Source organism: Orbicella faveolata, unplaced genomic scaffold, assembly GCF_042242905.1.
Source record: "Orbicella faveolata isolate gen_17 unplaced genomic scaffold, um_ofav_v1 contig_13, whole genome shotgun sequence".
Lineage (NCBI taxonomy): Eukaryota > Metazoa > Cnidaria > Anthozoa > Scleractinia > Merulinidae > Orbicella > Orbicella faveolata.
Window position 1 is genome coordinate 31,319,254 of NW_028301540.1, and position 16,032 is coordinate 31,335,285.

General features: G+C 40.0%; 1 protein-coding gene across 1 annotated transcript; it reads right to left on the bottom strand.

The window, feature by feature from the left end:
- Positions 1–761: 761 nt before the first annotated feature.
- LOC110062523 (solute carrier family 12 member 1-like) lies at positions 762–14,127 on the bottom strand. Its single transcript, XM_020769451.2, has 8 exons — positions 13,775–14,127; positions 12,791–13,184; positions 10,139–10,436; positions 8,710–9,431; positions 7,525–7,683; positions 6,587–6,919; positions 6,122–6,413; positions 762–5,163 (listed from the first exon to the last, which is right to left on the bottom strand). Exons 2-8 carry the CDS (start codon positions 13,166–13,168, stop codon positions 3,896–3,898), a joined length of 3,450 nt encoding a protein of 1,149 aa, XP_020625110.2. The 5' UTR covers positions 13,169–13,184; positions 13,775–14,127; the 3' UTR covers positions 762–3,895.
- Positions 14,128–16,032: the final 1,905 nt, after the last annotated feature.

The window sequence follows — 16,032 nt, forward strand, 5'->3', positions numbered from 1 at the left end:
CAGGGGCGAATCCAAGATTTTCCAAGGGGGAGGGGTACGGGGGAGGGGGAATGGTTGGTACCTTGGGGTTGCAGAATCAATGGGGCATGTTCCTAATGGAACCTAATTGAAAACACTAGAAATTTTAGCAATGCTACAAAGTAGAAATAATATGCCTTTCCAGAGAGTTTGCCTTCATTTCTGCCGCACGATTCACGACCTTTTTCATTTTTTTTTATGCTTTGCTTCTCCAAAAGCGGAGTGGCTAGCCACCCAACCCACCATTCCCCCCTAAATCCGCCCCTGGGTTTGCACGGCTTTAGCCCGGCCTCTTGAGGCAGTGGGTGTGAACACGATTTGCCCCTGGCTCGACGTTGGAGGGGTGAATTGAAGGAGGGCAGAAAAACGTAAGGAATCGAAGAACGTCAGAGAATGTCGCTGAGACAAGAGATCTTTTACTTAGCAGTCGTTTCTATGCGTTTGCGCATGTCCCGTATCCAGGCATCGCTATGTACCCCGCAAAAGCCTCAAGCTTCCCTCCAACCCCCCAGCCCCCCACCCTCAAACGACTAGTCTTTTTCTTAGTCTCCGATCGAGAATTCTTTTCGGTGACGTCGTCGGGAAGACACGAGCTGCGGAGGGAGGGCAAAGTTTGGAAACCACTTGGTGATTTCGATAACTTACAAACGAGGTTTCTAGCTCGATAGAGCATTAACGTGTTTACCCTTCAGCTGTTCTGGTGACAGCGCAAGCCAGCGTGAATATTCAGACAATCAGTGCAGTTTTTTTATCAAACTGGAAACCTTTATTTCAGTATAAATGTACACAATGATGAAAAACTACAAAAATGATATAAAACCCTATAATAATCAACAAACACTCAAGCCGTGAAATTCATTAACGTTTTCTCAGGCAAAAATTCTAATATCAAAGCTCTAGAACTTTCTAATTAACTGTATCTCCTGTTATAAATAACTTGGTTAGACCTGTTTGTCGGAACTGTCAACTAAAGATCGACATAAGCCGACATACAAGTGTTTGAACGCGTCACTGCTACTTGACAGAGGTTTGACATATTATTGGCATTTTTTTTGTTGGTTACAACCTTTCAGCCAATCAGGGGAACCTAGAACAACAGCATTTAACATCTCTGTTTCTGGTCGGCCATGATCAACTTTAATTTTGAATGGTCAACGGAGCAGCAAAATATATCCATATCAAATCTTTGTCAAGCGACAGTAACGCGAAGCATTTCGTTGTAAACATTTCCAAAGAAAATTGTCCTTTTCATTCCAAGTGTCTTGTTGAAGAAAAAAAAGTCATGCATTTTAATACACACACCACTTAAATATACCAAAGGTGCTAGCTAACCGATTTCGCACTAATGTCGTTGTTAATATTCCTTTTATACTGATAAATAAGTACGTATAAGAGTTGTAAAGTAAATAACAAATTGTTAGCCTCTTTACACTTGAATTTTTAAGCTGGCTTAAGTGACATTACTAACAGCCAGTAGCTGTAACACAGAAAACATTTGCTATGTCTAGCGTTAATATATTTGCACGGGAATCTAAACTGACGCTACAAAGTTATAAAAAAAAGTGTACAACGGTAGTGAACGGAACCAAATTCTCTTTCTCCTTCATAGGGCGGTTTTCAATTGCCACTATCAACCATTTAAACCTGAATTGTATCTGAAAAATCACTATCACCATAGCAGGCCGGCAATAAACCAATCCAGCCTTGAAGTGAAAACCATTTGTAACCCGCGTCAAGAGCGGGAAAACATTCATCCGGTTCTCAACGCGGGAAAACATGTAACCCAAGCAAGGGCGGGAAAATATTTACCCGGGTCCGAGCGCGGGAAAATTCAATTGCCAATCTATGATTGGTATTGGGTTCGCACTGACCTGATTGGTTGAGAAGACATCATCTTCTTTGTGATTGGAGGGGGCATGTGACACAAGTCTCTCAAAAGAAAAGCCATTCGAAAGTCGCTCTCTATCCCTCTGATCCCGTTATTGCTTTCTAACCTAACCTTTACACTCAACATCGACTGAACTCAGATTAAGTCAAATTTCTCCCCACTGTCAGTGGACATTGGGACTTTACAGTTCAGTAAAGAAATACAAGGGCTTAAATTAAAAATTTCCAGTTTGAAACGTTGCATGGTATTCTTAAAGCTAATTCACCAACTTTTCAACGTAGTTTGGTGCGATAAATATTAAGAAATATTTAATACCAGATACTCCAGTCGACTTTCGAATCAAATCCGCGAATACGTGATATCTGTAACTATTTTTGCTCTCACAAGGTAGCATAAATTCAAGAACTTGAAAGTTTGTACAACTCAAGACAATTTTAGTGCACTTTTCGATAAATATTAAGTCAAATTTTAGATATATTATGTGCAACGGAATCATTGTTTTTAAATTGATCAAGCCATTTTTGTGTCGCTTAAAATTAAATTTCTTTATATGTCACTTATTATAATTTCATATATAGCCTTCCTTCACATTATTACAACCTTGTTACATTTTAATTTAACTTGATTTTCCCTTCCAACAGGAGAATTGCTGATTTCGAATATAAATTTCATTTAACAAACAAAACATTTTCGTACCATTCTGCCCGATTCCAGCTGATTTGTGGTGGATATCCCTACACCCGGGCGGGGGGGGGGGGAATCCCATATAAAATGGACGGGGGCACTCGTCGGAAAATTTGAAAACAATTACTAAGAGGTACCATGATCCTGTTTTGTGGGCGTGGCCTGAATTGTTTTAACCCCCCAAGTGGTTCTAATTCTAAAACAACACATTATCTGCTGTCATTTTTTTCCGGCTCAATAGCCTAAAAGGGTCGGCAAAGCTTCCGAAGTGGACCCTTTGAAGCTGAACACCCTCAGAGGTACCAAAACCGCGTTTTTAACCTCTAAAAGGTACGACGAGCACCCCCGTCCTTTTCATATGGGAGTTCCCCCCCCCCACCCCCGGTCCCTACATAAGGTATGAATCAGTTCCTACGGTTTCGACGCCATATTGCAAGAGCGAGTTACGTTATACGTTTTTACATCCTTTCAAAAAAAAAAAATTAAATAATCTCAGTCAAGCATTGCTGCATTATAACCAAAGATAGCTCCGCCCCGCAGAACATCAAATTCAGTTCAGTTTACTCAATTTCATTTCAGAGTATCTAGTACCCCGTGAGACAGAGAAGGGAAACTCTGTGAAACAGAGTAAGACTATGCCAAAAATAACACTAATGTCCTTCCAACGTCCCACTCCCTTCACAGAAATGTTAATAATCGTATTTGTTCCACATGTTAATAATAATTTTACGACTTAGCAGATCCATGGCAAAGTAATATAGTATATAAGACAAAGGGGATTTCTAGCTTTGACATAGAAAACACGCGCGAGTACCTCCATAGCCTTAATATACGTGCGACTACAGTATGTAACAACACGGGAGTACTTTCTGTTTCTGTTACATAAAGCTAGAAGTGCCAACAAACGTCATGACCCTGGTATTTGTTAACCACATACGAACCAGCAAGGCAAAGTTAAATTAATGAATAAAGTGTTTTTCAACAAAATGCCGCTCATCTGTGAAAGGTCCCAAAATAACTCCTTCATTATCCGAATGATGAGCCGTTAGCGGTTCTTTACTTTTTTGAAATGCTTTTATGAAACGAAAATTTGTTTAGCCCTGAGCACTTTATTCATAAATTCAACTTTCAAACCAACAGACACCTGAATCAGATGGTCTACTATAATACATAAACGGTTCTAACTAATTAATGCTGCTTTAACCTACCTTCAAAAATAACTACTGGGGTCTACTTTCCAATCAGATTTCCCAAAAAAAGGGGAATTTATTTTAGAGTACTGTTTTCGACGACGCAGAGACTGAACTAGCTGTAGAAGGTCAGTACGTTATGCTGATTACCACGGACCATCAGAACAGGGGGAGATGCCGCTGACAACGCTTCCAGCCAGCTCATGTACAAGAGCGGTGACGTCATCTCTACTTTCGGGACGGGCAACGTGATAACGATCAGTTTAGCGTCGTTGGAATGTTGACGGATCAACTCGCCGAGGCGAATATTTCGCATGGTTTTCCTGTCTTCCTCCAGAGTTCTTATGTCTGGAAATTCATTCTTGACGGGCAATTTCAGGAAGTTATGAAGGCTGGCACTGGAGGGCTGCGTGTTGATACCCTCTACCTCTACCACGCTGCTGAAGTCGATGCGGAATCTCTTCAACAGGTTTGCCATCCTAAGCTCGTTGCTCTTGAGGGCGTGCGTGGAGGCGGGTGTGAAGATTCTCAACTTGCAGTCCTTCCAGTGGCTGTGAATTGACAGCAAGTAAGGTATGAGAATAGTCAAGCCTCCGTCATCAAACAGCCACCACACATCAATGGTTCCTTTGGGCCTCTCTTTAAAAGCCTCCTCGGGCACCTCGACCAGGGCTTTTTCTGGCTCCACGCGCTCTGTTAACTTCGTCGTCTCGTCCACCTTATCCTCTGGCTCATCTTCCTCTTCATTCTGGGGTTTGGTGACAGTCACTTTAAATTTTCCCTTTTTCACTACATTCGGACTTTCTTCTTCACCTTTGCTCGGCGCAGCATCTTCCTTGACTTGGTCCGTGACCAACTTCTTGCCTTCGTCGTTCATTGAATGCTCGTCTTCGCCCAATTCGGGTTTCGGTTTGAGCATATCTAACGTATACTCTTCAAAACCCGATTGCCTCTTGGTATTCGCCTCAGTTGACGCAACTTGATCTTCGCTATCTGGTGTGGTTATCCTTTCAACACGGAATGACTTTGGGCTACTCTCGCTCTGACTCGCCGACAAAACTCCGTCCCCGCCTTCAACCCTCTCGCTCGCATCCACTTCCGGTATAAGCCCTTCTTCCTCTTCACCGAGCCAATCTTCTCCTTCGTAGGAACTTAACTCTTTCAAGTCGACCTCACCTCTGAAACGCAGAATGGCAACGCCGTGGTTCAGCTCAAACGCATCATGAACGACGTTAACGTATTCCTCCACTTCTGCCCTCCCTTTCGCAGTTTTCAGCAGCTTCTTCCAGTCTCGCTTGTAGCCCAGAACTACCGTGTTGGGTTTTAATTTCCCCAGGCCTACCGTCTGTAACATGACGCGGACGCCCTCGCGGAAACTGGGTGCTAGGGAGAAAGTGGAAGGGAACATCAACACACAACAACAACAACAACGACAACAACGACAACAACAACAACAACGACGACGACGATGACGACAACGACAACAACGACATCAACAACAACAACAACGACAACGACAACAACGACAACAACGACGACGACGACAACAGCAACGACAACAACAACAACGACAACGACAACGACAACAACAATGACGACAACAACAACAACAACGACAACAACAGCAACAACAACGACCACAACAATGACGACAACAACAACAATGACAACAACGACAACGACAACGACAACAACGACGACGACGACGACGACAACAACGACGACAACAACGACAACAACAACAACGACAACAACAACGACAACAACAACGACCACAACAATGACGACAACAACAACAACAACAACGACAACAACGACAACAACAACAACAACGACAACAACAACGACAACAACAACAAAAACAACAACGACAACAATGACGACAACGACAACAACAACAATGAAAACACCAACAACAATTACTTCTCTTTACTAATAGAGTTCTTGCGGACAGATGTCTTAAAAAACTAAGCGTGATCTGAAAATAAACCTAATCTATGTCAAATGCCAGACGCTAGCGACAATTTAGGTGGTCCAGATGTTTCATTTTTCATCGCCCGACAGGGCTTTTATTTTATTTTTTGTAACTGACTGAGCGACCCACTTTCACAAATGAGAGGGTGGCGGGTGAATTATATCAAAAAATAGAACAATCTTGGGTAACATCACAGCGAATAACCTAACTGTACTTAGTTCAAGAAAAAAAATGAAAACTGCTAACGTTTAAATAGATAAGATTCTGCTTTTAAAAGAACAATTTTCAGTTTCAAATCTACCGTCACGGCCATAGCTCTCTGTTCCAATAGCTAAAGTAAAGTTGTAAACTGTACGTTGATTTTACCTGAACAAATGGTATGGAAAGCTCTTATTTTGTGCATTTTCAACCAGTTATCCTCATAGCCCGACACAGTTCCAAATGGACCAATCTTGACTTGACCGCAAACCATTAATCCTCTGTTACGAGTGATGTGTGACACCAAATGAACAAGATCGGGACGGGACGAGGGGGAACCGGTCAGCACAAGGCACTGGGGACGAAAGTTTTTCACGTGATCTTCAACCGCATTAAGGCGATAGGTGAAACGAAGTGCCCGGATGTAAGTGTACGCCTGCGCAGACGAACCCCAGTTGACCTACAAGCAAAACATGTTTGAAATTTAGCTTCTTGGAAAGAATTGTAATAGCTTTGAGAACGCGTTTATCTCAATTGCAGAAAAAATTGAAACACCTGTAACAAGTCGTGTCACTCGTCTCGGGATTAGAAGAATTAAACGCTATTTTAACGCGCACGAAAACCGAGACCTACCTCAGGTTTCTTGTAATCCACGTATTTGTACAATGCGATGATGATGACAATAGTCAGCAGAGCGGCCCACCAGTTAATGAGGAACATGATGACAATACACACCAGGGCCCCTACCAGGGACACCCACATGTTATAGTACTTAAAAGAGGGTCTCCACCCGGGCGACTTGCCAAGCGATGCTGCAAACACTGCATAGTTAATGAGCGCATAGGACATGAGGAAAAAATTTGAAATGACTGGTGCAATGACATTTAATTCTCCAATGGCGATGAAGGCTCCAGCGATGAGAAAAGTCAGGATGTATCCTCTGCGAGGCTCATCACCTGGTCCAACCTGACAAGAGAGTAGGGTCAAATTTTGGTCATGTAGAAAAACACAAGACGAAGGACTAAGGTTAAGGAATCCAAGCAGTTCATCAATATTGGTGAGATGCACATTCTGTGAGCCATCAACAATATTTTAAAAAAACATTATTTCATTAACAATGCATGACCTGAAGTGCTCTGGTCTCGAGGCCCCACTTGGCAAGATCTGAATATCCTGTACTGCTTAATGTTTGGTCTATGTACCCCATATGCTGTCAATTTAATCTTTCAAAAATAAATAATTTTCCTACCTGTACTCGATATCCGGGACCGTATCTGTTTCAAGTGTCCCGTATTCCATTATTTTCTCCTCCAAATTTCCTATATCCCAATATTTTTTTACCTAAATATCTTGACTATCTTAAATATCCCAAAAACCCCTAAAAGGGTCAGTCTCTGACCAAGCTTCAAAAATATCAGTTCTGAATACAGATTTAAGGTATGACATGATAGACTATCCTAAGACCTTGTGGCACAATGTATTAAGTCCTTTTTTGTGACACAGATTTAAAACCTGGAACGTACTTTTGCCACCCAGAAAATGATTTCTGTTTTTAAAAGCTCACAACTAACCCCAGTTCCAAAGTAATGGATTCCTGGGAAGATGTTGTCCTTGCAAAGTGCCTGGAATGTCTTCGGTGCTCCAACTAAACTAGCCAAGGCAGAAGACAGAGTGGCCGCAAAGATACCTCCAGTCACTATTGGTCCCCAGGCTGCAATCTTCTCCATTACCTGTTGAGAAAGAACAAACATTACAAGAGAAAATTATTCACTGTTAGAGTAAATTTTTCTTAATACAGTTAAATAGAAATTAACATCAAAATATAAATGTGTAAGCATCTCCTTAATTAAGGAGATGTTTTTTATAAGAAAACGTGAACCATCCCTAAACGTGCAAACAGACTCGATTTGCGCAAAGGTATTCACTTGAAGAACTTGTGATCCTTTGTTATTATGCTAATTTGTAGAGACTGTATAGAAATCAAATCTTCACATTATTTATCCACTTTGCCTTGAGAATGGTGTCAGGATGACACCAAAACATTGGCTTTTAAAGTTAATATTCACCTGTTTATATTTTACTTTTCCACTGAAATTCTCACTTCAGTGTGACTAGTGCATGGGTTCTCTGCGGTTGTGGGGGACTCATAGCTGAGTTGCTGGCAGTGCCTGCCCTGTGGGCAGTCTTACATCATGGGGCTGGGTTTACATGGCAAGTGTTGGGTGTGTTTTCCATGCTCACCTAAGCTCCACTTGCCATTAATGTTGTTAACATTTTTGATCGTGTATGTTTTTTATGTAATTATCACCAGTTTATACCAGTGTTTGCCTACATGGATCTACTGATCAATCTCCTTCAGTTTAAATAAAGCGGTAATTGTTGTTGTTATCATTATGGTTATCAATAAACAAGACATCATCTACTAACGAAGTCTGAAGATTTTTTATGAGCGTTGCTAAGGGTTTTTGTGCACTAAGGGTAAATGTACCAGTTACCATCTCTTTATACTTCAGAGGACTGAGATTTTTTGAAAGGGCCATTACAGTACACCTTGAAAGGATGAATTCCTTAACAGCTCTGAATGCCTCTCTATGCCTCTTCAAGAAACAATATTGTTAGAGAGACTGATCTCCAGCTGGAGAAATGTTTCAGCCTAGCTTCCTATGCTAGGACAAGAAGTCATCTAAACATACATTGGATAGATTTTAATTGTGGCAGAATAAGACTTCAAAATAATACACAAATACTTCCCATACCTGGAAATCGTTCATTAGACCATACTCGCAGGTAAAGTCGATTGCACACTGGTGAGGTGGAGCACTAGTCGCATTCATTGTTTGATTGACAACCGCTGCTACAACCACTCCTGAAGCATCTCGCAGAACACAAGCTGCTGCAAGCCAATCAAGAGCCACGTATATAATGGTGCTGATTAAGATGGCCCACAGTGTACCCTTAGGAATGGCTTTCTGTGCGTCTTTCAAGTCACCAGAGATGTTCACTCCAGCCAAGATGCCAGTGGCTGCCGGGAAAAACACAGCAAACACAGAAAAGAAATTTTCACCTTCGCGATAAGCTGGCCCAAAGTTTTCCTTAAACAGGTTAAGGTCTAACCCAATGAACCCTTTAGCGCGACTTTCCTCATTTAGGGGCCCGATGAAAGTGCCAATCATCACGTCAACAATGGAGATGAGCAGGATACAAAGGAGAAACATCTGAGTACGCACGACCCACTCTAGGCCAATGAGAGTAACACCCAGTAACAGCAAAACTGTGAAAATGCCAACAATGCGTATAATGTTGAGTTCACCAATCACATCCACGTCGCCGCCATTCTCTTTGATCAAGTCTTTAATGGTTTCGGCAAAACCAACAACATACAAAGCAACAGCTACAGCATTGGCAACAGAAAAGATTAACCCAATGGAGCCACCAAACTCTGGCCCAAGACTGCGGGAAATCAAATAGTATGCACCACCTGAACAAAAGAAAAAAACACAAATATAATTTATTATTAGCTTACAAAAGCACTGAGTTATAGTCTACAACGTACATGCATATGTACCATTACTTTGCAACATTAAGAAAATCGAAAATTTCATCTGACAACACAAATACTTATTACATGTACATACATGTACGTATATTATAAATTATAGCAATCAGCAAGAAGTTCAGATGACCTGCACCTCTTTAAAACTTCTATTTTGATTCGTTCTTGTTAATCTGTACCTGTTTTGTTTTTAGGGCCATTGTTTGTGTTGTATACCTATTGTTTAGTTTGGCAAATCATGAAGACCCTTGTAAATTGTGCGTGGTTGTCTGATTTAATATTAATTTTGATATTTTCATAAATTGTACATCATTAGTTATGATATTTAGTATATTTTCACATTTAACTCACGTAATGTTGCTTTATTTTTACAGTAATGTGCTCAGTGATCAGTTGGACAATCTCAGGCCAATGTCATTTTTTGTAAGCTATTCAAAGTTACGCAATTTTGTGATTCACGTGTATCAATTTTTTGGCTACTTGATGCTAATTGCATATGTTTGCTTTGGCAATTGATCATGATGGCTTTATTGGGTTAAAATTAGCCAGAGTGATTAGTTTGACATTTTTACAAAGCAATCTTGGAAACTGTTCCAAGGTTAACGCAAATTAACAAACCCTGTTCACCGTACCTCCTTTGACTTCACCATTGGTGCACACAGCTGACATGGACAGAGTTGTGAACATTGTAACCACCGCTGATAGCACAATAATGACAGTCGACCAGCCAATTCCTGCTTGTCCAGCCACCCAGGACAGTCGCAAGTACAACATAACACCCCAGATATTAAGAAGACATCGCAGCATGACACCCTTAAGCCAACCAAACTTTGGGGCAACCTTGGCCTTTTTATCCTTTTTGGTGTGAATGACAATTTCGTCACTGTCGACACCTCCATTTTCAACGTTGTCCACACTTGGAGGTTCTTCCTAGAGAAGGGTAAGATAGAAAAGATTGGTAACCAGTTCTGTAAACTCTCGGTGACGTCCAGATTCCTCTGGTGGGAAGGTTGGGCAGCAGGAATTATTAAAGCACTTCAAATTCCTGACCAGACTTGTTGTATGCTTCAAATCATCACTTTTAGCACAACAATTTTCATATGCATCAACCTTTGTTCATTAAATGAATAATTATTCCAAGTGGTAATTAGCAAAAATTCCCACTTTTACATAATTTGGATAATAAACTGTTGCATTAGCTATTCTAATATCTTTTTATTATTCCAAATCATATTGCGAGATATAGCTCGGTGGCTTGGTTGAAAAGTTTGCCCGTCAGTCAACCACTGCGGAGGTTCCTTGTAAAAGATGGAATTAATTTGACAGCCTTTGACATCCTAATTAAAACTGAAAAGAAAATCCCCACCAAAATAATGAAGCAGGTATATTTATTGATATAAGCTTTCCAACTGAGCAAATCATCTGAAAATATTCTTTGAAGTCAAGTAAATCTTGACAATTTAACATGAGTTTGAAGATCTATTAAAGTGTATATGATATGAAAAATAATTTCCGCTTTTTTGAAAGGCCTTTCAAAATACATTGTACTGAAGAATGGTGTTTTTCTTTTTTGAAATATCTTTTTTCGTTTTAGAGATATTGACATTTTTCTATTTTGCAAATTAGATCAGTGATGATGTCATAAGGTTTGCGACTAAAAAGTGTAAAATACTGAATAAACGATATCTCTGGAAATATTGAAGCACTAGTGTTCTTGAAACTTGCACCACAAATGTGCATCACAAAAGAAACAAAATGACACCCTTAGTGCTTTTGACTTGTGGAAATAGTTTTAAAGTTTAGCATAGTTGTTGTAATAGTTTTAAAGTTTAGTGATTTCCATTTATTCATTTATTTTAACTTAATGTAAAGCGCTTTTGAGTATGTTTGTCTAGTTCTAGCACTATACAAGTCTATTATTATTAATTTCTCATAGCAGTTTTTCTGTAAATGATTGGTTTCATGATAGGTGAATACTTTCCAAAGAGCTTGAACACTGTTTTTCCATTTTAATCCCAGGGGGGTCTGCATGAACCACTCCACATATATACTTCCTCGTGATCAGTTTTAGTATGGTTAATCTTCAAGCCTAAATAAATTGTGAACTGACCCCATCATGTGAATCTATCAAGACTTGCATTATTACTTTTCTGCAAGCCTGAGACTTTTTCCGAGCCCTGGATTGGAACTTGGAATTATAACTCATTACGACTGTTCTCAGTGGCGGATCCAGGTTTTGAGCTAAGGGAGAGGCCTGGGTTTTCTTGCCCTGCTGGCTTTTCTTCCTTCTGAGATTTTTTCTTTTTCTACCCAAAATAAGGGGGGGCAGGCCCCCCAGGTCCCTCCCCTGGATGCACCACTGGTTCTGTGGAAATGATCACTTGGGAATTTGGAAATTTTAACATTAGTTTGAATTAATGAGTCCATTTCAACAAGCTTTCAAGTATGGTCTGTAATTAAATTGATGAATTAATTACACATCAGTAATAATTATTTTGCATTGTAGTCTAATTTAAGTGTATTAAATAGAACAAGTTCAAATATTTGAGAGAAAAAAAAACATCAGAGATATGTGTGAAGATCAGAATTATAAAAGCAGTCAAGATATCGGAAGGTGTCACCCCTATTGAAATTTCAAATGGAAGAAACATATAAGTTTACATTCCTTGCAACTTCCTTGCTCGTTGACACGATTAGCGTTAACACGACGTTCTTACAATTTTTTAAGCCCGATTACATGTATTTTGAATAAAGCTGATAGCAAGTTTTTTTTTTCCGAAAACCGGTTTTCTGTGGGTTCATTATGCTGTATTTTAGCTAAAAAGAGTACTGGAATTTATTTTAAAAATATAGCACTGTATATCATGAATATATCATGAATAAACAACCAAGGTGATATAGCTACAGTGCAACCACAAGATATAAGCGACTGAGAGAGTATTGGTCTTGACAACGGCACATGATGGATTCATGACAATTGCTCGATGTCCTCGATGTTCGCCGAGGGCTTTTGAATTCGACGAAAATATCAAATAAAGGCAAAATAAAAATTCACAAGCAATATTCTTTTTTACGCTACAAATAATTTCACGCAATACAGAGATATGTAAATCAGACATTTATACGCTTTTATCCTTCCAATCTTCGCGCGCGAAATATAAGTTAAGAGCTCTCGCTCTGTTTTACTGTAAAGTGTGCGTAACGAGAAAAATTCTTCACAATCTCCGGCCAATAATTATTACTAAGCTTGCGACGTAATATAACACAGGAAATAGGTTCTATACCTGTTGCTCGTGGTCTTCTTCGAAACCTTTCCTCAATTCTTGAAGTGTCGGGCGCGATTTTTTTGTGGAGTTGGACTGCGAGTTTTCGTTTCGGTAAAACACGGTCAAAGGGACTGCATCGTGTGTTGCGTAGCCGATCGTCGCATCCACGGCATCGTGCGTAGAAAGAGGACCGCTTGGCGTTGGTGTTTCAGGAAAAGTCATTCTTGGGCTCGGATCGAGTACATCATCTCCACTGGGATCTAAATTCACTTGGTTAACGCAGAACCTCAGCGAAGGAACATCGCTCGAAGCTGCCGAAGGTTTGCTCGATGGCGCTTGTATTTCCATGGGATTTTCAAAGCCTTCGCCAATCTCTTTGGCTTCAGTACTTGCCATGGTCGAAACTCACTCGCTAAAATAAAAACATGACAAAACTAAAACAGACTTCAAAACCAGCCGGCGACTTCCGAAACGATTAGTTTATATACGTCAAAACCTTGACAGGGAGGGGAGGGAGGGGAGGGAAGGGCATTCTTGTGACACGTGCGTGCTTCTAAAAATACTCGACACGTACACTCAATCCTGCTCTGCTCACGCGGTTCTTCCAGTTGATCAATAATAACGCCAATAATTTGCTTCTAGTTCTGATCAATATGCAAAATTAAACAAAAAGAAAAACGCACACGCGCACAAAAGGAAAACCGGTCAGACTTACTGTAACCTGAAAATTCACGTTTTAAGTGACGAATTGAAGATACCGCGGGTGCTAGAACGGCGAAAACGAGCATGAAAGTGTATGGTAGGATTCCCGGTGTAAGGGGGCACCATGTGGTTCAGCTAAATTTCGTGATTCAATACCAGACAAGTATTTACAAATTTACAGGAATAAATGGTTTTCTCTTTCCTGTACTATGAGCAATACTTGTATAATTTGGCGATAGCCCCATGGACAAGGATGTTAAAGTAGTAGAACTACCCAAAAAATGACGTTAGGTTTCTTACCGGCTCTTTTAGACTGAAGATTCCTCCGTGAGCTTGATACCACACGATGCAAGGGGCAGTGGATCAGTCAGCTACGCTTTGTGCAGTTCGCGTATTCACGCGCAAAATATTGGCCCAGTTCTATTGTTACTAGTGGCTTCACAATGGGCTTCCAGAGATAAGAGGGCCCTTAGCAAACTATATAAGTAATTGCCCGTGAATATTCCGTGATTCTGGCGACAGACCCAATACATGTGTTTACCATAATTTGTAAACGTGGCAGTTTGTCTGTTAAAATAACACATGGTTGGTGTGAAAGCTTTTAGAGAGAATGGAATCCTTATTGTTCCCGACTCTCTCTAGCGCCTGCAACCAAACCAGGAAAAAATACTTGAACTTACTTAGCCCTTACTTAGCACTGGTTTGATAGATTCACGCGTGGGCGGATGGAGCTTGTCAACACGGAAAGTTTAAATTAAAAAGTTACTTCAGTAACCCACGTGATCTGATCCTCTGAAGTTAGAATTATACCGATTAAAGAAAATCAATTACACCCTGGAAAGTTAAATAGCAAAACAGAAAGAAAAGTCCAAACTTCAAATGTGTGGCTTTAACATAAGGTTAATGTGCTAGATGCTGAGGTACAAGTTGATATCACTATGTACAGTATTAATACATTTATGATAACAATTTTCTCAAAGGGAGTTTAAGAAATGTTGTCAGAGTTATACTTTATAGCTCTAAAACGGTATTAAGGTCTGTTAAAATGGTTACAATACTGATAAGGGTTAATTAACTTTTAATGAATTCGAAATTTTAGCAAATATATTATTAAAAGTTTAATTTATTTCATCACGAAAATTTAGAAGATCAACGAGGTATCTCATTGCTTTTATCTCATGGAATGCAAGGCACTCTTTCTACAGTCTTCTTTCAGAAGCTAGCCTTGCTCTGCTTCAATTCACTCTGATGCCTTCGTTGTTCATTCCTTTTATACCTATAATTCCGAACCACGTACACATGCTTACACAAAATTCGGGTGTACAGACTTTATTTTCGGCCGCAATATATTGAGTGAGGCCAGTTTTCTGGCGTCCCATTGCCACTGAAAGTATAATAGCAAAGGGTTAATGTTCACATAACTTCGTATTGCTCAGTTTCTTGAAAGTTCAGAGTCCAAAAAATTTGATTTTTGTCTAATAATTACAAATCGATGGGAATCTCTCTGCTGTGTCAGCGAGACTATTTTTCAGCCACAATAGTGGTGCACAGAAAACTGCACACCAGCTTATAAACAAACCCATACATTCCATTCGCCATTTTGAGGATAATTTAGCATATTCTACTGTATAACGATAAATAAAGCGTGTTATGACGTCGTAGTAATAGCACTGCATGCACACTAGTATATTGTAACTGAACCATTTCTTTCCGGTGGGGGTGATTAAGTGCTTGACTAGGATGATTCAATGCGAAATATGAAATCAGCGAATGACGAAGAATTCAGAGCTTTCAAGCCGAAAGAAACTCACAAACAACAGCTTAGTAATTTATGAAAACCCCAAAGAATGATAATAGACCAAAGGGGTATTCACGAGGCTTAGAAAGATTAAGTTGGTCTATGGATCAAGCAACTCGTGACCAGTGAACTTGAAAGTTATTCAAAATGCGTCATCCCTGACGTAGATGAAAAACTGAGAACAATTTCATTGCCTCTCTGGAATAGTTCCATTGTACACAGACGGCAGGGGCATTGTTTTAAGCTGTCATCTGTTGATTTAATTATCTATCATTCTACCCATAGAATGTCGTGTTTTTGAGTTCCGTAAATTTCAAATGGCAGCTGATATACCGAGAGATGTCCTAGGTTGACATCAAGAGCCTATTAATTGGAAAACTGGGATAGCAAAGGCCTTTTAAGGCCTTTTACTATCACAATATTGTGATAGTAAAAATAAATGTTGTGATAGTACATGAGCTTTGGCTACCAGGTCAGATTTTCAAGAAGGGGCAGAGACACTTCAAGACTTTTTGTCTACAAACATAATAACGTACTATTGCCGAAAAAGGCCGGAACTTCGAGTAACTTGTTGATGTACTAGTAGAACTGGCTTTGTATAAAGCACATTTTTGTGTCGCGCTATATTGAGATAGTTTTGGTTATAGTGCTGATCTTAGGTTTCGTTAGCACACCCATTTGTCTCGCTCAAAAGTTCATGAATGCTATATATACCTAATCGTACCGTTTTGGTACGCTTCGGTGGCATATCAGGCGAGTT